General features: G+C 42.5%; 2 protein-coding genes across 3 annotated transcripts; both read right to left on the bottom strand.

Annotated features, from left to right (window-relative positions):
• Nucleotides 1–6,220: 6,220 nt before the first annotated feature.
• tgs1 (trimethylguanosine synthase 1) lies at nucleotides 6,221–14,706 on the bottom strand. 2 transcript variants are annotated; one of them, XM_063202549.1, is made up of 13 exons: nucleotides 14,457–14,706; nucleotides 14,289–14,359; nucleotides 13,965–14,113; nucleotides 13,099–13,849; nucleotides 12,734–12,866; nucleotides 12,438–12,524; nucleotides 11,796–11,967; nucleotides 10,721–11,291; nucleotides 9,799–9,969; nucleotides 9,111–9,254; nucleotides 8,338–8,554; nucleotides 7,352–7,430; nucleotides 6,221–6,501 (listed from the first exon to the last, which is right to left on the bottom strand). In XM_063202549.1, the coding sequence occupies exons 1-13, from the start codon at nucleotides 14,564–14,566 to the stop codon at nucleotides 6,376–6,378; spliced, it is 2,781 nt and encodes a 926-aa protein (XP_063058619.1). In that variant the 5' UTR covers nucleotides 14,567–14,706; the 3' UTR covers nucleotides 6,221–6,375. The 2 variants fall into 2 exon arrangements, with proteins under 2 accessions (XP_063058619.1, XP_063058621.1); XM_063202551.1 differs by lacking the exon at nucleotides 14,289–14,359 and having other exon boundaries at nucleotides 14,457–14,705.
• Nucleotides 14,707–17,965: 3,259 nt separating this feature from the next.
• Nucleotides 17,966–19,961, bottom strand: LOC134451840 (odorant receptor 131-2-like). The gene is made up of 2 exons (XM_063202239.1): nucleotides 19,156–19,961; nucleotides 17,966–18,014 (listed from the first exon to the last, which is right to left on the bottom strand). The coding sequence occupies exons 1-2, from the start codon at nucleotides 19,959–19,961 to the stop codon at nucleotides 17,966–17,968; spliced, it is 855 nt and encodes a 284-aa protein (XP_063058309.1).
• Between the last annotated feature and the right edge of the window lie 4,286 nt (nucleotides 19,962–24,247).

Here is a 24,247-nt window from a genome sequence, read left to right as displayed (position 1 = left end):
AGGTTCAGGGGTGAGATGCGAGAGATGATGGTCCCAACAGTGAGAACAACAAAACAAGTCAGTTCTGACAAAGCTTCTCCTACTATAGCAAACAGATAGACGAAGGCACTGTACAACAGCTGGAGGCTGTCAATGTACAGCATGTGGCCAAACAAGACGTAGCGGGGCTTGTCCATGAACGTAGTCCTGTACTGAAGAGTAAAAATCATCATACCGTTGACATACAGAAACAGGTAGCACGGGGTCACTGACAGAAAAGCTTTTATGAAAATCCCCCTATTTTCCCTCAGCAGGCTGATAGTAATGTTTGCCTGAATGACTGAAATATTCTTCATTTTTTAACACAAGGAAACGTATCTGTAACATCAAGAGTCTCAGACTAATGAAAAATGTCTAAGATGATGAGAAAGCTCAATGTGACTGTGAAAGATCCTTCTTGTGGACGCCACTGAACTTACTGCTGATGGTCCCACCCTTATATGACCCATCGGCATTCTCATGGCAACAGTACCCAATCTGGAATGGTGTCTTAAACAGGGCTTGACATTGGCACCTGCCCAGGCTGGGAGCCAGGTACATAATACTCCTCACGATGCCTTTTGTTAGTCTTTTCACTGTTATCTTGCATTTTTGCCCACCATAGGTTGATAAAGGCCACCTTAAATTATAGGCTCTTTTAGGGCCCACACCACACCCCATTTAGTCTGCCTATTCAGTTGTTCCTTCTTGAGCACCCTCAGGAAGTGTATCATTGCTTTGACCTTTTTGACCACAGCTGAGGCACTGGCTGACCAGTTTGCAGAGGTGTTTTGCGATGCAGGGTGAATTCTTTAGCACGAGCGCTGCCAGAAAATTTGGGCCCCATGACGGTACATGCACACCAAGATATTCGTGTTCACTTAACGTCTGCGGGAGCAGTGCGAGTCCGAGAGGTTCGCGGGCTGCCTTGCACACTGCACAGTCAGCGTCCACGTTCTATCCGCGGCCATTAATTTTCAATGGAGCCCGCTCATTCAACGCGGACATCCGTGCAGGAAAATAGATTCGAGTTCAATTTTCAAGGAGCAACGCGGACATGTCCGGTCGGGACGTAAATGCTCCGCGCTTACACCTCGCTCCTGTGTGCAAGGCATGATCTCTTTACATGTATTCTAACCGTTTCAGACTGATACCGGACACGTTCAGTGGACATTAAGTGGACGTCCGCGCTGTCGGTGTGTATGCACCGTCAAAGATTCAAATTTTGGGCCCCCTTAAGGGCGCCTGTCAGTGCTTGGGCCCTTAGAATCTATAACACCTTTCCCCCCCTAGCGGCACCCATTTTCCTTAGTATGATCTAGTTTTAGGACCACACTTCTGTAGGCTGTCTCCTTCTCTCCTCTCAGCCCTAACATTGTGTCATCAGCAAGTTTGACAATGATTTCCTGTTAGTTTCCCGTCTGCTAAAGATGCAGCGCTGGTGGCATAGATTTCTCTCTGTGGTTGGCCAACATCAATCCATGAGAATGTGAGTCCATCCATCACATTACGATACTTTTTTGCTTGCAGCCCAGCAAACGAATTGTTCTCCGACAGTTAAGCTTTCTACATTTTCACTCTCACCTCTTGTCTATGAAAAATCTCCAATCATTCTTACACCAGCTTTGAGTATGGTGACCTTTGCAATTCAGTGTTGGGGGAGGTGTAACCTGGTTCTCACGCAGAGGGGAGGTGGTCTTTTTCTGTTCAAAACAGACATATGCTGGGCAAGATCCCCAGGGCCATCCAGCTGTTCAACATCACATAGAAGGACACCCAGAAAGAAATCATCATTGGGGACTGGACTGCATAACTCTTATTGACTATTATTGATTGCTGTCCTAACAACCAGGACTACAGCTCTGCTTTAGCCAGGCCTTTTTTTTATTGTACTGACTGTTTTCTCACACTGAACAGTACATTACCTCTTGTACCACTGTGTGTGTGTGCGTGTGCGTGTGCGTGTGCGTGTGCATGTGCGCATGCACGTGTGCGTGTGTGTGCGGGTTGGTGTGAGTGATTGTTAAGTTTGGGGTTGGGGGGGTCACATAGGCAACACGCACGCACACGCACGCACGCACACACACACACACACACAAAATAATAATATATTTTTTAAAAAAACACTAAATCAAGATTGCCTTTTTTGGGGGGGAAAGAATGCATTTGGTTGGAGTAGCTCCCTGCTGATATTTGTCAAGAATGATTTATGTGCAGAAAATGTAAATAGGCAGAGAATGTGCACACACCAGCAGTCTAGGTGCTGGACAAAGATCCAGCACACTGATCAATGCTCCTAAAAGTTTCAATGGCATAACGTTTCGGACTCTCAGGTCGACCTCTGCCATTAAACTTTTGGGAGGTGGGGGCGGTGACGTATTGCTCTAAATTGGGCACATATGTGGTAATATTGCATATATTGAAATCAGACAGAATGAAAATGGCTTGATCAGATTGATTTGTAAGTGTTTTGTTTAGCATAAACAAGCCTCCCTTTAGAAAAGCTCCCACAATATAGTATTACTAAGGTAACAAGTTATATGAGCCAGTTAAAGTGATACGGTCCCATTTTTGGAAATAAGCTGGCGGCTAACTGGTCTCATAGGACTCCATGTTAACTGCTAGCTTAGAGGTAAAATTTGCGCTGCCATACTCAGAGAACGGTTGAAAGTACAGGAGAAAGGTAAAACACAATAATTTAACTCAATGAGAGGTGTAAAATAAGCTTATTTCCAAAAATGGGACAGTATCACTTTAAGTTAGAGTCATGAGCAAGTCTTTTGTGAATGTTTTGCAAAGCATGACCAGGTCTCACTTCAGAGGAGCTCCCCAGATATACTGAGGTAACAAGTTAAAGGCTACTGTAGGTACAGGAACTGGTTATATATTTTTAAAGTCCTTTCAAGATGGTCCGTCCAATACAAGAGGCATCAGAATCAGCATGCTGTATCGAGTTATAACCATGCTTATCGTAATGTTCAGAATTCAAATGACTGCTTGACTTTTTTTTCTTTCTGAAGCACATTGACTGACCACACATATGATAATATGCTTACATTTTGATTGATTTTAACAAATAGGAGTAAGGACCAAATACCAGTTCACCAAACATTAGTCCAAAGATGGGGGAAAAGAGATTGCTTGTCAATGTTGTTGCAGAATGTTTTTGAAGGGAACTTTCAGACAGCTGAAGTAATCATTTGCAGTTTATTTTATTCCATCTCTGCATTTGGTTTTCAGTGGAACACATTTTCAATGGAAAACAATTATTCAGAACTGTGTAGGCAGTCTCGGCACATTTCTGTCTAATATTGGTTTCATCATGTAGGCTTTACTATAGGTTTGGTACCAAATAAGAAGTAATATTTAAACATCCTGCCAAAAGCCTGATCTCTCAGGCCGTAAATAAGAGGGCTGAGGCACCTGGGGAAGATGATGAGGGTCATAAACAGAAAATATTGCACATTTAGAAATGTTACCCCTTTCAGCTGGTACTTCAGTTTCTCAATGACTGAATAAAAGAAAATAGAAGACAGACACAGGCCAAGCTGCACCATGTGAAGAAGCACCGTCTTGTTAGACTTTGATTTCTGTCCCCTAGTAGAAGACTTGGCTGCTTTCACAATGGCAATGTACGTGTACATGATGATCACAGATGAGCCGATGAAGAAGACAACAGTGAAAGCTACCCGTATGTGGTTCATGTGAGAGTCAAACAACTCTGCCTGGGTGCAGTATCTCTCTGATACAGCGGAAGACGGCGACATGTGGACAAACACACAGACCTGAATCACAGAATCCAAGGTCCCCAACACCCATATGACACAGATGCACAGCCTGGTTCGCCGCACGGTGCTCATCTCCCCGTGACGCAGGGGGAAGCAGACGGCCACAAATCTCTCTAGCGACATCAGCACAAGGTTCAGGGGTGAGATGCGAGAGAAGATGGTCCCAACAGTAACGAGAACAAAACAAGTAATTTCTGACCAACTGACTCCCGCAATAGCAATTAGGTACAGGATGGCACTGAGTACCAACTGGAGGCTGTCAATGTACAGCATGTGCGCAAACAAGACGTAGCGGGGCTTGTCCATGAACGCAGTCCTGTATTGAAGAGTAAAAAGCATCATACCATTGACATATAGAAACAGGTAGCACGGGGTCACTGACAGAAAAGCTTTTATGAAAACCCCCCTATTTTCCCCCAGCAGACTGATAGTAATGTTTGCCTGAATGACAGACATATTCTTCATTTTTACTGACAAAGCCCCAGCTAACATAAAAACAGATCAAACAAACAATCAAATATTGTGTTGCTACAATGTCAAAGTACAAAGAATACAACTGAAAAAATGCCAAAGATGATTAAGTTCAGTCTGCTAGTGAGAGATTCTTGTGGAAAGAGCTTTGTGAACAGCTTGCGACTGTATCTACTGCTGAGGATCCCGCTCTTATAAGACCCACTGACATTTTCATGGCACCTGTAGGCCTACCGCTGTGGCACAGAGTGGCCCCACCTGGTTTCAAACCCACATCTCCAGGGTAACAAACACGTGCGCATGACTGATACTCCAGACAACCAAGCTCATTGGCATGACCGACAGAGACCACACAGAAAACCCTTGTGATGGTCACTCCATCACACTGCCTTCTCCTGCATTAAGCGGACATATACATATGCTTCACACACTCAAGGTAACACACAATCACACCCTCACGTTAATCTTACACAATACTTGTCCCATCCAATGTTTCAACTATCCTTGGGATACCTCACAACATGGTCACATATCCAAGGGGTCCCTCTGGCACTGTGAGGCCATCAGAAACACAGCCATCCCCTTGCTTGATGAAGGTCAGTATACTGAAACGTCGCAATTGAAACTTTGCAAACAAGGAGAGTGTGCATGAGTTCTGCTTTCTAACTTTGATGACCTTTGGAATCTCCAACACACCTGACTAAAAGAAGTGTGCAGGAAAAAAAGATGCTATTTGTAACAAAAGGGAGGAACATTGGCCCATGCTGCTTCAGGCCAGTATAGTGACGGTGACGGTCAGACCACACCCACACCCCTAATCAGGGCCACTGACATCTTTGGTCAGCCAGGGATGAAGTCAAGTGAAAGCCCTAACCCCATCACCCACCCAATACAGACAATGTAATGCGGACTCAATTCCGGGCCCCTCTGCCCCCTGGGCCTGGGACAGCTGACCCCATTGTCCCCCCTTACTGGATTCCCTGCCTCTACCTATGGTCACGCTCATCTCAGAACCAGGACTATAAGCTACAAAGTACTTTAGAGTTGTAATAAGTTGCAGTAAATGCCTTTCTATGAAGAAGTTGTCCTCTATCTAATACTAGGATTGTTTTTATTAAAATATTTGACCTGTACTGTACATATAACATACATATGCCAGGGCTAGGCCTTTAAACGGTCCCTTTTGTATGGCACCTGCGACAAGTGATGTGAGCACCCTACCCAAAATGACAGTAATGAATAAGCATGCATGCTGTTAAAATCCTGATAGCTTGCTGCAAATACAACTGACTTCAGAATGTGTTATAACATGACTCACGTATGAAATTGGACTCATGTACGCTATGAGTTTGGATCGTAATTTGGCCCTAAAAGCTTCACTTGTGATGACATTTCAGCTTAATATTTGAATTCAGTTCTTGTAGTCATAGTCATGCCCTTGTTTTAATGTTCAGAGTTCAAATGGCTGGTTGAAAAGCTGGATTTCTGAATTACATATCTACACGTACAGCAAACATTGACCTTATTTAATGGCTAACAAAAAACAGTAGTAGTAATGCATTTGGTTACAGTAAGGTGAATTCCAGAATCCATGCTACCCATTCACTAATGTAACTACCTTTTCCATGAATACTTACCACCACCATCAAATTTTAAGTATTCATTATGACTAGAAAAAAATCACTTTTCATACATGAAAAGGGGTATCTTCTCCATGGTCTGCCATTTTGAATTTCCAGAAATAGCCATTTTTAGCTGAAAAAATGACTGTACCTTGGGCAATACTAGAAAACATTAGCTTATTATTACTTACACTTTCATGAAAATATCAAATTTGGCAATAGGAACCCCAGTTTCAATGAGCAACATAGTTGCAGTACCTTTTTTACTGTGCCACCCACTAGGGAGCAATTAAATTCAAGATGACATGAAAACACAAGAGGAAAAGTTGAACATTTAATATTAAAATAAACATGCTGCTAAAGTGCAAACATAATTCGACAAGGATAACATTATACAGTTTGTTTAAAAAAAGATCAGATTTACAGACGTAAATTAAAACACAGACACGTACATGATTATTACAAGATTGTGGCGACTATTTCTCAGAGACTTCATCAGATTTGATTATGTTGCCAAAGTAGGCTGTTATTGTCTTTAATTTGGTGTTCAGAAAGTTTTGCTCCACCTCTACCTTTCCACCAGGGCCAGCAAGAGAAGCAATCTAGAGAAAGTAGAAAGAAAATGTTACTTTGTTTGTTCAAACAACAACAACCAAGAGTTGTCTCTTTATCTAGCTGCTAAACAATTTCAGTAGTACATGAAATAGCCCATTACGGAAAAAAGACCAGTTCTCTACAGTATGACACAGAAGTGAGTACACCCCTCACATTCCTGCAGATTTGTAAATATATCTTTTCAGGGGAAAACCTAAAAACACTTTGACACAATGAACAGTAGCCTGTGTACAACTTATGAAGCCGCTTCAATTTATTGTTCACTCAAAATAATTTGAAATACATCCATTGATGTCTCAAATTGTACCTCACAAACGTGTGTAAACCCTATGTTAAAATCCCACAGAGAGAATTATGATTTGCTTTGGTAGTCACAGTACATGTTCACATGCATGTTTCTTTTGGTGAAATTCAGCTTTCCAATGTTGACGGCATTCATGCAGCCCTAAACCATGTCAGTCCCAGAGCCATACTTGATTTTACTCATCGAACACTTGTCTTTGTACAAATCACTTTTTACCACCACACATGCTTGATACCATTTAAAACTAAATTGTTTATCTTGGTGTCATCAGACCATACAACACAATTCTAGCAATCCACATCCTTACTTTGGTTGTCTCTGATGAGAACAAATGTGAGGAGTGTACTCACTTCTGTGACATTCTCTTGTTTACACATTTAAGCATCCCCTTGATTAGCTTAACCCAAAAAAGTTTGGAGCATCTCTAATAGGTATAAATTTAAGACATTTCTGACTTCAGGAGAGCAGGGAAATAGGATAAAAGCGTAACATTTCAGAGGGGGGGAAAAATCAAAATGATGTCTGTAACTTACTTGCTCCACATCTGCGTTTCGAGGAAGGAAGTAAACAATATTATCTGATATCATCTTCGCCAAATTGAAGATTTCAAATGTGGACATGGTTAAGAAAAAAAAACTATTCCAGAGGTCAGTCATACTGAAACAGCATACATGTAGCTACAATAAAGAAAAATGATTCTTGCAGTTGCCCTGAGGCACTGCAATGTCTCATAGGATTAATATTAATCAAATGAATGAATAGTATGAATGGTACTTAATGATAATGAATGATACTTAAATCTAGAAAACACATTAAACCAAAAGTTTGCATTTGAACACGAAACGATACACTATTAATTAAAGTAAACACGCTGGTACTGAGCAGGGGCGTCAGCTGACCTAATGCTATACAGGGGCACAGACAGATAAAATGAGTGTGGGAAGCACGCGAGCAAAAACATTGTTTTTTCCGTTATTGATTTTAAAAGCTTGTAAATTAATTATACTACTGCAAGTTGTGCATGTACAGTGCACTATTTTGTGTGCATTCTGTAGATTAGTCCAAATGCTAAACTTGAGGCACAGCAAATACCCAGGCACGCGCCCCTGTAAAAAAAAGACCTGGGGACACCCCTGGTGCTGAGATCTAACAAACACAATAAAATAAAGGATTCTAAGAAAGATGGAGTCGGACTGGATCCATATCTCTGCCAACTGATCATGCTAGTCTCTCTCTAACTCTGAAATAAGTCTGGTGTGTTTTGTGTAACTGGCAATTACGAACTTTAATTCGTAAAATAAATCCAGAACGTTGTCTATTTCTGTATCCTTTATTTTCTTCCTTCAGCTGAAACACAGTGTGCACTATGAATGTGTGGCTCAGTAAATGTTCTGAATTCACAAATGGGTTGTCCTCAGTTACAGTTCCTGCGCATGGTTGGACTAATTTGGTCGTCGGACCAATGCCACTGGACCTGTAAGACTTGCCTGCACGAGAAAGACAAGAAACAAAAGGATATCCATTGGGCGTCATCATGGTCCTGATGTCGAAGACTTCAGCGGAGAGGTACTCGGGCCCTCCCCAGGGTGGACTGAGGAAGACAGCATCCGCCCGGAGCCCGGGGGCCAGCACCAGGAAGTCCCCCTGCACAAACTCGATGTGATCGGCGACGCCGTACACCTGCGCATTGTGCTGCGCCAACGCAAGCCGGCCACCATCAATGTCAATGGCTATCACTGCCACAGGAAAACAAGGAGAGAGAGAGAGAGAGAGAGAACAAGATGAAAATACTAAATATCAAAGTTTAATGCCAATATGATGCCAAAAACAGGGGGGAGGCTTTATTTAAAGATTTCTTGGAAAAAAGTATGCACAGCTGAGATCTGCAATTGTGGATATGATGGATGTATAAGCAATCACATAGATTTTTTTCAAGCAAATCCAAGGGGATTGAGTGGGGACCTTTTGCTGATTGCAGCTGGAATGAACCAATTTGTTTTTTTAAAATAAGTGAGCTGAAATTAGGGTGCCATGTTGTGCAACCATTTTGAAACCATGACCCCCGAAATAAAACTATAATATATATATATATAATTAATATATATATATAATTAATATATATATATATAATATATATATATATATATATATATATATATAATTAATATATATAATTAATATATATATATATTAATAAATATATAATTTAATTTGAATTTCTCATTGCATTACAGGAAGGGAAGTTGTTAAGCAGCATCCACATGAACATCCACATGAACATCTAAATCTTACCTCTTTTTCCAGTGAGTGCAAATTGAATAGCGTTGCCTCCCACTCCACAGAACGCGTCGACGATCAACTCACACTGAGGGCAGGCCTTCACTCTCTGAGCGATGTACTCAGCAATCCTCTCTGGTGTCACAGAAAACCAGCCCTCTGTTGAAAGGCAGAGAAGATTTTCAGTTGATGCCCGCTTACAAACACATTGAAATCAAGCCTACACAGTTACAAACTGCCGGAGTTACATCACAGAAACCCTCTCAAATCACGGGTTAGTAGGTAAAGCTCCTGCCATCTCAATCATTTGAGGCAAACAAAAAAGATTTAGTGCAAATCTGCCCATCCAGTGAAATAATGTAAAACGAAAAAATTGGCTATGTATCATTCCGTGTTGAGGTGCAAGACGCCTTTGCAAGTTAAGTCATGTTCCTCAATGCCACGGGAGGCACTTTTCTAAGTGACTAGGTTTGCGGATGTAGAAAGTACTGTCTGGCAGAAACGCCCGTTTTCTAAAACAATAAATATTTCATCATTAAAAGTCAGTTTAAAATAATTAATAGATCTCATACACTCATGGAAACTGACAAACAATTAATTATTGATTACTGAAAAGTGGAGTAACGAAGTTTCTGCCGGACAGCAATGTTGTGCAAACACTAAAAGCCAAAGACGGCAAACGCACAGTATGTACATCACTCACCGTGGTCCAGCTTGATGCCCTCGTCAAACCTGGAGAACAGGCGGTAACGCTGCGCCCAGTACTTGGCCAGTTCGGGTTGGGATGCAATCTCAGGGGGCATATCAGGATCCGCCCGCCGCTTCCTTGCTTTCCTCTTCTTCTTCTTCTTTTTCGTTTTAGGCTCACCCTCAGCTGTGGAGATACAAAGGTTTTTAAACTCTCTACTGTTTTCATTCAAAGGACTAGCCTGGCAAGCCAGACTCTACACCTTACTATCCACTGTTACACGGGCTGCACCATTGCCATTTTGGTAGCAGTTGTTAGTGCTAAATCATTCAGAAGGGCTATAGGCAGCCTAACAGGAACTACCAAACCAGAAATCATGCTGTAGTGTCAAAGACATGCAAAATGAAACTGTCATTCAGTGTATGCCTTCTGCTGACTGTAACTTTAAAAAACATGGCACTTTTTATATAATTTTTTTCCCAGTGAATTCATGAAAGCCTCGGCTGTCATCCATTCACTTGAAACATTTTAAAAATCATGTTGTTTTACAGTTACAGTCAGCAGAAGGTATCTGTTACACCGAATGACAATTTCAGTTTGCCACGTCTTTAACCCTGTAGCACAAACAATGACTTTTTCTCAAAGTCAAGGATCCTGGCCTTGCTAGGATGTGAAAGGCCAGTCCTAGCAAGGCCAGGATCCTTGACTTTGAGATACAGCCAATGTTAAAATAGACAGTGTTAGTGGGCATGGTAATGAGGTGGATGGCATGAAATGAATAGCCTGGGGTCGCACCATAGTAAACCACAGCCATGCAATATGATACCACAGCCACGACTATACCGTACGATGTGACATTTGCAGACAAGAGTACAAATTTCTTTCTTGCCACTTGTGAACCACTGCTCATAGAAAAGAATGACTAAACAACACTTACCATTTCCAACGTGAGTACCTCCATCTTGATCATTCTCAGAGACGGGATCAGGTAGCAGGAAGTCGGGAATATCCAGGCTGTAAACCTCTCTGGGCGCCTTGATTTTCTCACTGCTTCTTTCAGCTACCTCCATGTCTGCCCCCTCCTCGTCTTCCTTGGTCCTCTCCTCTTCCTTGCAGCCCTTTTCTCTCTTGTTCTCCTCCACCTCCTCCTCCTCCTCCTCCCGTTCCTCTTCAGTGAAATTCCAAACGTTGTTGTGAAGAAGCAGGGTAGAGCGGCTGCCTTCTAGAAAGGACTTGGTGGAAGCATGGGGTTGCTCTTCCACTTGAGGTGCAGGTGGAGGAGGGCCGGAGGGAGCATCTTCTAGATGTGTAGATGGAGGGCAGGGGGGAGCATCCTCTAGATGTGTAGATGGAGGAGGAGGAGGAGGAGGAGGAGGGCCGGAGGGAGCATCCTCTAGATGTGTAGAGGGAGGAGGAGGAGGAGGGCCGGAGGATAAGGTCGCCGCTTCAGGATCATGGGCAACATCCTCATCAGCTTCACTCTGGACCAGTCTTAGAAAGTTCTGAACCTGTAATGAAGTTCACACCCAATGGCCAGAGGAGACTAAATGAGTTTCTGTGACACGACAGGTCATTTCCCATTCTTTTAATGGTTAAAAACATGATAGGGTATTTGTAACCTGCAGCGTTTTTGGAGAAGCTTTTGCCTTTATTGGCATAGGACAGGAAATCTAGACAAGAAAGTAGTTTGGGGGGGTGTAAATGACCTAGACCGGTTCAAACCTGGGTCCCCATAGAATAGTGTTTCTCAACGTAGGCGTCGGGGGGGCGTTGAGAAGTAGAGAGTTGACAGGGAGCGGTGCTTAGTTGCAATTGGAGGACATTAATCAATTGCATTTTTTAATATTAAGGGGGGTGGGGGGAGGCGTTGGCAAGCTTATGATGAGGTCAAGGGGGCATTTGTTCAATAAAGGCACAGAACCATAGAATATGAATGTGGTACATATGCATTTAGTGAAATGCCCCACAGCATCCGCAACCTGCTGCAAATTGTAACATGGACTAAAACTTACTTTATTCAAGGTCTTGGAGGATGGACAGGCATCTCCCGTCTCGGTGAAGAAGAAGTGCTTGTTCACTTTGCAGGCGGCTCTTTTCCGCCTCGCAGGTCGCGACCTTTTGCCCTCTGAATCCCAGCCCACGTTGCCCTCGTGGCCTTGCCTAAAGCTCATCACACTCTCAAACCTGCGAGAGAGAGAGAGAGAGAGAGAGAGAGAGAGAGAGAGAGAGAGAGAGAGAGAGATGGTGAGAAAGGACAACCAAAGATGCTGGACAAGTCAATCAAAATGAGTGGTTAAATTGGCTGTAGGTTTGTCTGCTGCTATACTCAAGACATTTGATCTTGCCACCAAAAACGTCCAATCCATACAATGTTCACCAGAACCCGATGTGCTTACAAGGTAGGACTCGCAACGGAGCAGAACATTTCCTCCTCATAATCACACCAGCAAAATTATAGTCATCACATTTTTAATGCCAAAGTCCTATCTATGAACTGAATGTGTTCCTGTCTAGGAACTAAACTGTGAATTGAATGTGAGTCAAGTGCTGTAGTGATTTTGTGTTTTGCAACGTTTTCAAGGAGCCCCTGTCAATGCTCTGTGGACCCCACATGGAGAATCAAGCATGCACCATTTCTCTGCAGCGGGTCTTACCTGTGCTGTGTGCCTCGTTTCAGCAGAAGGCTATCCCACGCCTCCTTCGCAGTGATGGAGGGATTTTCTTCTGCATCCAGTTCATGGCTGTGGGAGAACTATCGAGTTACCACACACACAGACAAACATGGCCACAAACCTCTGGCCAAACAAAATAAATCACCCTAAGTCACCAAATCAATTGGGGGGAGGAAAAGGGAAAAAATACAGTGTGTATAAGGAGATTTCAAGTTATTCTGTAATAGTTTCACCTTCAAAGTTATTATGTAACGAATCAAGATCAAAAACCAACTAACCTCCTCTTCAGTTTAGCCGCTTTACTCTCTGGAGGGTTGTCATCGTCCTCCTCATCATCATCCAGATTTCTTTGTGAAAACATGGCTGGCAGCGCTGGTTTGTCAGCTGTCTGACTTGAGTGGCTTTGCTGGTCTGGAAGATCACACATTTGTTCTGAAGTTAATTAAACATTCAAGCCGGCTTTTCCACCTCACCATACCACAAGACTGGCGGCAAATGGAAAAAAAGTATTCTTGCACACCGACAGACTTGGAAGACCCTGGGTGAATTACGGTAGTGGGGAATGACCCAAAACATCAAGAAAACAACAGATAACACGAAACAAAAACACACCAAAAACATAATGTAAATAAAAAAAACTTACCTCCTGATTCAGGGCAGTTATTGTGTGACACAGCCTGGCTCTTGTCGTCACCCTTGTCCTTGGCACACTCATGGCCAGCAGGTGTGCAGTCCCGCCTGATACATCCAGTAGCCTGCTCTGCATGTAAACTCAATGCCCCAACCAGCTGGGTCACATTTCCCATATCACCACAGTCCTCTGGCGCCCTGCTACAAGTGGCCTCTGTGTCATCCTGGCTGGAGTGGTCCACCTCTGCAGACTCTGCTTCTGCTGACTGCTCCTCCTCCACTGCGTCCAGTGAGGGCTCACAGGCAGAGGGTACAGCGGTGTCGCCGCCGGGGTGGGGAGAGTCTTCCTCTCCTCCTACTGCTGGTGATGCTTCCTCCTCCATAGTCCAGCCTTGGGAGGCCCAGTAGCAGAACTGTTCCCAGTAGTAGAGGTAGGTCTGGCTGGTGTGCTGCTCCCACTCTTCAAACGTTTCAGGGCAGTCCCAGGGCCCCATCGCTGGGGTGCCCGAGTCTTCTTCACTCCCCGGGTGCTTCTCCAGCCAGCTGCTCCAGAGCAGGCTCTCCCCCTGCTGCGCCCAGTACCGTTCCCAGGCAGCGTCCTGACCTGCAGGGTTCACCAGAGGATCGGCGGCGGGTGGAGGGCAGGTCTCGGAGTGATCCTCACCACCACAAAATTTGTCTTCTCTAAGCTCAGGCTGGACGGAGGGGGAGATTATTTCTTGCCGACACGAGGACTTTGCAGTTCTCTTTGTACAATTTCTTACCTGAAAATGGAGTAAAATTACATGAACACTTTTTGTGTCTCCAGGAAGCAAACATAAAACATCCATCTCACTTCAAGTTGAAATTTTACCAAGGCTGTTTTGTCAACTCACTCACCGACGTTTTCTTAGAAGAGGTGCTGCCAAACTGTACTGGGAGTCCCATGCTCGCCATGAGCATCCTCTCCTCGTCAATTTCCTCTCCATCTTCACTTCCATCGTCTACTGACACATCGTGGCCAGATGACGCACCTTCACAATCCGAGCCTAAATGTATCACAATACAGAAATGTAGGCTGCTTACTAGGTTAACCAAATTGATTACAACAAGTCATCTACAGGTCCATCATACCCACATTGCCGCTACAGACACGAGTACATCCAGAGATTGCATGATCGAACTAAAAAAATCGTGACACGTAACACAAATAGACACACAAACCTTCTTCAACGGCATCATCATCCAAGTCTTCCCGAATCGAATTGTAATCTGAACGGTACAGCTCTCTGTCACTGCAACAGCAAGACATTTCAACATTGATTAGCCTGCTGTCACAGCTAAGGACACACGGCGTGAGGTAGTTTTTAATGAATATTAAAATCAACTTACTTTACAAATGCTCTTGAACACAGGCAGTGCATAGGTTTGAGCGCTTCTGTATCATTATAAAAAAGTATGTCAGCTATCGCCACTGCTGCCCATTTTCTACCGTAAGTCATGTTGCAACACCAGAAAGTCTATTCCCAAATTAGTAGCAAAAGTGATTAATATAACCGTTATGACCTGACAAGGTTAGCGAAGAGACCATATTCGTTATAAAGCTGCAGTTTCCCCACAAACAATCACTCAAGAATTGCCATCACAAGCGCATGCTACACGAGAGGCGCGCACGCACGATTTTGGAAATCACCGCTTCCGGGTCTCAGTTGATGAAATATTTCAAAGTAAAAGCCTCGGTTGATGAAATTATTTCAAAGTAAAACCCAACAGACGTGTGCTTATCTATCACAGTCATAACTGATGCATCGCACATGGCGACTAGACAGTGATGAGCACTGTAGGGGAGACTGGGGTAAGATGAGCCACTTTTTACATTTTTCGTCACAGCTAAGCGATGAAGGCGTATTTGGTTAAAATGTTCACATCATACCAAATTTCAAAGTGTCCTGATACTATTAGAGCAAAAACTAATTGATAAACTGTCATGGTTAAAATGATATTGCCTTTTAAAAATATTTTTTCAGGTGGCTCATCTTACCCCTTGTATGGGGTAAGGTGAGCCACTGCTTGGGGTAAAGTGAGCCCAGGCAAAAATCTCAGCTAAACAACTTTTATTTATTATAACAAATGTAACTAATGAATCTATGAAATAAAACAACTAAAGCAACAGAACTATGCCAAAAAATACATATTGTGGGCCCTTACAGCTTTGTTTGAATACAATGGCGAACAATGCAGAGTGCAATGTAGAAAAAAAGTTAATATTATTGTTTGAATTGGCTGAAACATGCATAAAGTCATTAATCTCAACTCATCTGGGTATGATATGAAAGAAATTATCTGGTTATGCTGAAATATCATAACATTGTTTTCAACCATTATGCATCCCAATAGGATAAGCGGCTCATCTTACCCCATCTCAAAAGGCTCACCTTACCCCATGCCAAAATTATGTAAATAAATGCTCATAAAATTATCATAAAAGTGCGAAAAGACTTAAAATATCACTCATATAGTAGCTTATTACGTAACATTTCAGACATGATGAGACCAGAAATTGTTCTATTTTTGTTTTCTCTAAATCATCCATGTTTTGAATATACATGGAATTCACAGCAAAAAAACACATTTTCACAAATATCTCTCTTGCCAAATTTGGTACATGCTTCACTTTTTCACAGGTGTTAGAAAAGGATTTCCACCACCTTAGAATGTGGTGACATGTTAAAATGTATTCACCTTTTTCGAGAAAAAGGGGGTGGCTCACTTTACCCCGTGGCTCACCTTACCCCATTTTGCAACTCGGATTGCATTTGGGCAAAAGTAATGGATGGGTTTTTTTTCAATGCATGGTGGGGCGCCGTCTTTGTCTCCTGTAGGCCTACTGTGTGTGTGTGTGTGTGTGTGTGTGTGTGTGTGTGTGTGTGTGTGTGTGTGTGTGTGTGTGTGTGTGTTTGTGTGTGCGTTTAGGCCCACAGTGTTATTGCAGGTAAGGTTGTTTAATCTCTGCTACACCATCACATCACCAATTACAAGGATTTATAACACCAAAAAGGTAGCATGCAACTGCACTCATCATCATAGGCATGAGTTATCATGTAGCCACACAGCCTACACATGATGATATAGGCCTAGGCTATAGTAGGCTATAGGCCTATTGCATGTCAAGCACCTTTCACTTCAAATGGTTGCAAAAGTGGGATGGCTCACCATGAGGTCATTACCCCATACTGTAGTGTGGCCTGAATGGGATTAACGATGGGAGTTACTGTATATGAGGGTGGGAGTTGGCTATGGTGGGAGGCTACATGAGGAACGCCTTGCACTTGAACTGCAATCCATGAGCTTCGCCACCTGGAGGGGAAGGCAATGTGATGTGTGACCATGACTGGAGTTGTGAGAGTCCTGTACAGTCACGACAATGACTCTTACTTGTTTTCTACCCCGCAGGCTCATGTTTAGGTAAGCTACACCAGGTAAAGCCCTCTCACCTGAGTTCACTAGACCAACCCTATTGGCAGATTTGTTTTTTTCCTGCCTGGCAGGTTGGTCTGGCCTCGCACTATAGAAGATAATTTAAGTTGGGCCATGAATCTGGCCTGGCTCTTTCCTCTGGCAATGCTCTGAGTAGTTTTGGATCCGTGTAGTGAGCCATTGGGATGGGCTCAGCAATTAAGTTGTGTGTCACTAATATTATTTTTTTTGCAATAATACCACTGTTTTTATATATTTTTTTATTTTTATTTGAATCCGCAAGGGATAGTCTTCTTTGGATGCTTTTTTAAAAATGATACAGCTGAATATATCTTGAATATATTTTTTTTTTCACTGAAACATTACAGAGATCCAGATCTTAGTGACCACGTAGCTGCCTATGGCCATGGTGGCTGTGGCCTAATATGCGGGGAACTCTCATTCAAGGTTAGAGTGGCATAGAACAACGTGCCCCTTCCGATATTTCTCTAAAGACTGTAAGCACTTAGCAGTTTTGTCTATGGTGTGAGCCCAGCCTATACATTTCAGGCTACAGGATAGTCATTATCCCATGAAACACAGTTAAAGCTGCATGATCGTTCGAACTGTGCTATAGAAATACAATTAACTGCTGATCAGTGGCACTGCTGTCTGGGCCAAAGCCTGCAACCTCATGCAGTCTAGTGGCTCCAGTGGCAACCTTTACTTCAATGTTGAGACACTAACACCACACACAGAACATACCACAGCCGACATCATGCATACACTACTGACCAACAGGGACTAATTGTGAATCCATGGGCCTCTGGGCCACACAGCAAGATAGGCCCCCTTTCCATGGGTGCTGCTGGTTTCCAAAAATAATCAGGGTTTTAGACTGGATGTTAAGAGGGGGGTTTGGTACATTGTTGGGAGTTCGGTGGTTTGCCCCCTGAGAAAATTTGAAAATTCAGTTGTTAAAAGTGAATTTTTTTATCCCAATTTGAGAATGGAATTAGATTTGGACTTCAGGGCCCTCCTTGGTTCTTGGGCCCCTGGGCCAGGGCCCGGTAGGCCTGTGCAGTAATCCACCCTTGCTGACCAACCGACTGATTTTGACCTACCACACTAAAGGGCACTGTTGGCCTATACAGTATTTTGTTTTAAAATCCAACCTCTTTCAAGATTTCAGAACCCAGCCTCCTTTTTGTTACGGCCTTGGCACAGGGTTGTAATAGTATTAATACAAACATTTATTTCTGGGTTATAACAATGGTCTTTTTGAGGACGTGCAGTCAACTCCAAATTGCTTTAAAAAGGTGCTTTGGGTGTGAACAACTGAATCAGCAACTGGAGAAACTGGATCAATGCATTTGTAGTTGAAAAGCCGCACTCTTGACCTAAAATCTTGTTTTATTTAGTGGATAGCACACAGACATTTCGGGCTAAGCCAAGGCGATGAAGATGGCCGAGGAAGACTCTCTGTGTGTCAGGCTTATCCATTAAATAAAAAAACAAGAATTGTAGTCGAGAGTGCAGCTTCTTTGCAATTATAATGATGGCCATTCCCAGCTCTATGTTTTAGTTCTGTTAATGTACTGTTTTCCATAGAGTAGAGAGTAGAGTGCTTTTATTGTCACTACATAAGCCTAACAGTTACGTACATTAGTCCAAAGTTGTCAGGAGACTGGCCTATGCTATGATACAATCTTTATTATTTTACTTTGCATTAGCAGGGCTCTCAAGTCTCACGCGTTGAGCGTGTGACACACTCTTCAGAGTGTTTTCACACTCTCACACGCCACACACGCGTTTTCACACGCCCGTCAAAAAAACTCGCCAGAGTCAAATATTCTTCTGGCTGTTTCTAAGTTTTGTTAAGGGTTCTGGTGAGCCACTACAGGCTTAACCGCGCATGACGATATTGGATGCATCAACCTACAGGTGTTGTGCGCCAGCTTGCACAACAATGGTGTCACAACTCTTTAAAATATATTAAAAAAAAACATCCACCCCAACATCGCGATCATAAAATGTTCACAATAATATCTCCAGTATATTTACACCCCCAGTACATTAAACATTCACAAACACACTTAAAAAGCCAAAACAGTAATAGCATAATTAGTAAAGTGAATGCACTTAATGCATTATCACATCCCTAAACAAATAAATAGAAAGCCTCATTCTGGTAAAAATCTTCACAGATGACCTGCATTTCCGAGCATGTGTGCTTGTGGAGATTATGTAATGCAAAAAAGAGTAACACTTTTGTCAAGCATATGATCTTGAACTTGAACTGCAAAAACCCACTTCATAACAAACATGTGGCCTAAAGGCAGAAAAATACATCCAGACAGGAGATGTCAGAACAGAAGACTATGACACAATCTTTATTACAATACTTTGCCTTAGCATACATCACATGTGCTGTAACATTAATTTATAACACAGGTTATAATAATAATATTTTCAGTAATTCAGTTCAATAATATTCTCAGTTTTCAGTAAAGATTTTAAAACGTGAAAATGTAGAGCACATGATTTTTTGATTCCAAGCTAAACATCAAGCGCTGAAGGCAGTATTTTGTTTCGGATGCAAAAAAGAAAATGGTTCCTGAAATGGGCCCTAAACATATTGTCTCTTAGACCGTAAATGAGAGGGCTGAGGCACCTGGGCAAGATGTTCAACGTTATGAACAAAAAAGTTGTTATTTCTTGCACAACCACCCGGCTCAGCCCACTCATAGCCAGCGACCTGCGAATGACCCCAAACAGAAGCGATAGCATGCAGAGGCCAAGCTGCACCATGTGTAGCAGCACCGTTTTGTGGGCCTTAGTTGCAGAGGAGGAGTCCTTAGTGTTCGCTGAAGCCCTGGCCGTCAGCATGATGGCTATGTATATACACGCAATAACAACACTCACCAGCGCGAACACAAGGCCAGTCAAGGCGGTGTTGACCTGATAGGTGACTGACATTTGGGAGAGGATGAAGTCCGTACAGCTCCCCTGGCCGGCCTGGAATGCCATGGCAGCGGCCAGGTCGACTATCCAAAGGACTGCGCCCAGTATCCAAACAGAAACGACGGCCACAATGGTCCTGCTTTTGTTGGCTATGTCGGCGTGTCGAAGGGGAAAGCATATGGCCACATAGCGCTCCAGTGACATAAGGCCTAGATAAAGCGGGGTGAGATAGTTGTTTGTGATTCGACAGACAAGGTAATTAAAGAAGCAGTAAAAGCCTATTACGCTTAAAGTTGCCTCATCCAACGGTGCCGTGTAAAGTATGTAGTAGATAAAAGTGCACCACATCTGCATCGAGTCGGACAGGAGCAAGTGACAGAATAGTATGTAGCGAGGAGTTTCGGTGAACATTTCTTTAGACCTCAGTGTGAACAACATCACTAAGTTCAGGTACAGACAGAATGCACAGGGCGCCATGGAAAAGAACCCCTGCACTATGTACCAGTCTTGATAAGACAAGAAGGTGACAGGGAAAAGGGCAGGGGATGTAATGTTAGACATGGCTGGAGAAAGCTGCAATAATAACAAAATCGTATGCCTGCAAAAAATGTTTTTCAATTAAATCTATCAATCTACCAAGAAACCTGACAAAATCATGTCAGTGGGCAGAAGCACAATATATCTCACAAAACACAATCGTTTCTCATTTAAAGTCATTGAGCTAATGGGTTATTGAATTATCCGAGTTGTTTTAGATGCAGCACACAATGAATAAAAAGACAGGAAGTGCAAATTCACAATATAGTTGATTCAGATATAAAACATTGTCATTGAATAGTTTTACCACCATAGCACAACACTACATTACACAGTCTTAATACATGTCTGACTTGGTCACTTCCATTCCAAATGTACAACAGGGCCATGTCTTAATACATTACGAAGAAGTAAACACCTAAATCATTACTCCAGGCCTACTCTTTTCCTAGTCTCACATCACATGCCACGCCATAAAAATACAGTTTGGTTAAAAATCTCAAACAAAAGAAAAGAAAGAAAATGATAATAGCAATAACAGGATGCCAGGCACATACAGCACATATGACAAACAACACATATTTGATTTGAGAGGTATGAAACGGCCTCTCATCTGTGGACACAGATCACTGGGTGCTGTATTTTTATCTAGCTCTCCTCAAGACATTACGTCATCTCCATCTTATGTCAGGGGTGTGCAATTACCTTGGGCCAAAAGGGCCACATCGCGTTTGGATTGACAGAATTTAGGGCCAAGTATCGCTGGCAACTTGCCGGTGCCAATAATAAGTAATAATGTACACTCGGATAACTTGTTGGCCAATGCATTCCTGCACACTGCACTGAAATGTATGTAGATGCATACTGTGTACTAGCCTATAGGGACATGGGTGATCCACAAGACCCCTGTCGTATTGTGGTGTTGAATCTCAAGAGGCATTCGTGTGTGTGTGTGTCAGTGTGTGTGTGTGTGTGTGTGTGTGTGTGTGTGTGTGTGTGTGTGTGTGTGTGTGTGTGTGTGTGTGTGCATGCATGTGTGCATGCATGTGTGCCTGCTTGTGTGTACACAAAAACATTAACCGTCATTTGAGTTGAACTATAACCATTTACCGTAACACATCCCTAAACAAATATATTGAAAGCCTCATTCTGGTAAAACGCTTCACAGTTGACCTGCATTTCAGACTCTGTGTGTGTGCTTGTGGAGATTATGAAGCAATTCTAAAAAGACCCTCTGATGAAGACGGAAGTAACACCGTCGAAACATGTCAGGTAAAAGATAAAAACTTTTACATGTCTTAAGGCAAAAGAAACCACTAAGTGTTTAAATTCTAAAAAGAGTAACGCTTTTGCCAAGCATTTGATCTTGAACTTGAACTTCAGAAACCCGCTTCCAGCAACCACCTAAAACAAACATGTGGCCTAAAGCAAACACATCCAGACAGAGGACAGTCTGTCTGTCTGTCTGTCTGTCTGCCTCTCTCTCTCTCTCTCTCTCTCTCTCTCTCCAATGATTAATTGTGTAACTCTACCGTTAAACATACTAAATAAACGCACATTTTATCTTGTCAGCACACAGGGGCGGATTAAGAAATTAGGGCCAGATACTGTTTTGGGGGTGAACATTTTGCATGTTTTAGATGCAATTTCCTGCATTCTTATCAATTTTAGGGCAATGAATGGTAAATCCCATCTCACTCACTCCCTCAGGTTTGAGATGTTGAGATGACAAATTAATGTCACATGGCCACGCATGTGATGCTATGCTGAGATTACTACCTATCAGTCATGACTGAAAGCCCAAAAGCATAATTTGAAATGCCGAATCCACTAATCAGAAGGTAGGCCTACACACAACACAGTCTTTTTCGTAGCTACCACAATCAACAATTTAGAGTGGTTAGGGTGACACTATATTGTAGCATTTGAGGATGGGTCTTCCACTCTTGACAGACAGTCACTGGGCCACTTGGGGTGCCAAGTGTGACGGAGGTCATCTTGCACCTGTTCGTCCCCCTCGCGGTTCTAACCTGCGACCTCGTCAATTACAACGGTCCGGCAATGGGAGACACAGTACGATACCGCTGGACTAAGAGACCAGTCTCCCAGTCGAACGGCATCGACACTGTATGAGGCTTTGGGAGGGAGGTTTACCAACGTTCCAAGCCAACTCTGCTAGTTAGCTTCCGTTACACAAGGACACAAGATCTTTTGCATTATTAGTGTAACTAAACATGATAAAATCATGAAATAAAAAATACCTTGATGTGCACAAGGCTGTATAGAAGGTTTTAAAAAGGGTTTCACTTTGTGATTGTTTGAAGTGAACTTTTTCTTTGCGTTGCTGTAGGGCAACGTTGTGTGATAAAGGGGTACTTTTTTGGGTGACTTTGTTATTATTGTTTTGTTTGTGTGTGGTTGTTACCACATCATCACATGCATTTTATGCAGTAAAGACATAAACTAATGTCTTGAGGTACTTTTTAAAATTGGAAATATCTTATACATATCTTAAATCTTATATTTTATGCACATTTTGACAAACAAAATTAACTTAAGAATGCTTTATGGATGAGGGCATCAGGATCTGTATGTTAGAGAAATTCCATCTGAAGTAGGTAATGAAGACAGCTATGTCAGTGATGAACATCTAAATGTAGAAGAGAGGGCGTTATAGTGGAGGAGGGGAAATAGGGTATTAACTACTGATTATTATTTTAAATCTATGGGGGAGAATTGCCGTATCCAGCTTCAAACTCAGACCTACTACAATAGTGGTACTGGGTACCTAAAGAATCAGACTCATTGATAAAGTCAAAGCACACAAACTGTTGTCTCTAGTCTATCTATTATACTCTCTCTCTACAGGATGTTAGTCAACTCTGCCTTCCTGCTTGGGAAGCACATATTTTGTGCTTTAAACACTCACAGTGTTCCCCACGCAACTCCCACCATACTTCATTTAATTTATTCTGGGCTTGAGTCCTAGAGATAAGGCCATCCTTGTAGTCACTTGCATGGAATTATGGCTCTATCTAAAAGCAATCCCACTTCTGACACCAGCAAAAGGGGACAACATTGCTTGTCCAGCTTCAAACACAGGCCCTTGGGGTGCCAAATGTACAAAAGGACCACCACAACAACCAAACAGCCAGTCTCATTACGATGACATTTAGGGCACACACACACAAACCTAGTGATGATCATTCCATCACTGTGCACCCCTGCCTTACGTGAGGTAATAACATGTTTTGTTCAATTTTAAACTGAATAAAAATAAGAATATTGGGCCTACAGGATAAATAATCCAGTGTCACAATGTCACAGTTTCATATAAATGTTTTGCTATATAGTAGTAGGATATGTTTTTAAAAGTGTAATAGGCCTACTATACTGCTTTGTAGAAATTGTATATGGGTCATTCCACGCCAAATCAACAAGAGCCCGCGCACTTAGGTCTCAAAAAATTCTGAAAATATTACCAAGTGCACCCACTTGTGCCCACATGTTCAGGGTGGAAATTAAAAAAGAAAACATCACATAAGACAAGTCTCATTGGCATTTTTAAAAAGAAGACTTCATGGAGAATGAAGAAAAAAATAAAATAAAAATCTGTGGACAATCCCACAAGGGGTTCTGGAGCTCTGAAAATGACACCCAAAATGATTTGTCAGACTTGTGAGGTCTTCTGGTCAAACACTGATGGGGTTTCCTTTCTATTTATAGCTTTTTATGAGAGTGTTCCTACTTGTCTCTACAAGGGGAAAAAATCAAGAGGCTATGTTGGGCACAAATATGTCTTCTGAAGGCCTAAACAGAGCACAGCCAAGAACTCCAGTACAAATTGTATCATCTTTGAGGGAATACTATGACGATTCAGGATCATACAGACCAAAACTGACAGTTTAGCAACAAATTTTTCCTATCTATTTACCAGCATGCCAAATTTGAGCTTCCTACATGGTTTAGTTATTGAGCTACGGGCTTGTGAACTTTGACAAAAAAAAGAGTGTGAACAAAATGGGCACCCCCCTCCCCCAGTAAAATTGGCTGTAACACGGAGAGTATACATCTTTCATTCAAATAAATTTACAGTGTTTCTCTTAAGTACCACATGTACACTTGGTAATATTTTCAGAATTTTTTGAGACCCAAGTGCGCGGGCTCTTGTTGATATGGCGTGGAATGACCCATATGACTCTGACCATGAAAAACGTCTATATGAT

Source organism: Engraulis encrasicolus, chromosome 7, assembly GCF_034702125.1.
Source record: "Engraulis encrasicolus isolate BLACKSEA-1 chromosome 7, IST_EnEncr_1.0, whole genome shotgun sequence".
Classification (NCBI taxonomy): Eukaryota; Metazoa; Chordata; class Actinopteri; order Clupeiformes; family Engraulidae; genus Engraulis; species Engraulis encrasicolus.
Note: the sequence above shows the minus strand (reverse complement) of the source record. Positions and strands in the feature narration are given on the sequence as shown.

Coding starts and splice junctions, on each gene's coding strand:
- LOC134451840 (XM_063202239.1), bottom strand. CDS start 19,961: ATGGCGCCCTGTGCATTCTGTCTGTACCTGAACTTAGTGATGTTGTTC. Junction 18,015..19,155: donor TACGGTCTAAGAGACAATAT/GTTTAGGGCCCA, acceptor TTAATGGATAAG/CCTGACACACAGAGAGTCTT.
- tgs1 (XM_063202549.1), bottom strand. CDS start 14,566: ATGACTTACGGTAGAAAATGGGCAGCAGTGGCGATAGCTGACATACTT. Junction 12,867..13,098: donor TAACTGCCCTGAATCAGGAG/GTAAGTTTTTTT, acceptor GTGATCTTCCAG/ACCAGCAAAGCCACTCAAGT. Junction 12,525..12,733: donor GCGGCTAAACTGAAGAGGAG/GTTAGTTGGTTT, acceptor GTTCTCCCACAG/CCATGAACTGGATGCAGAAG.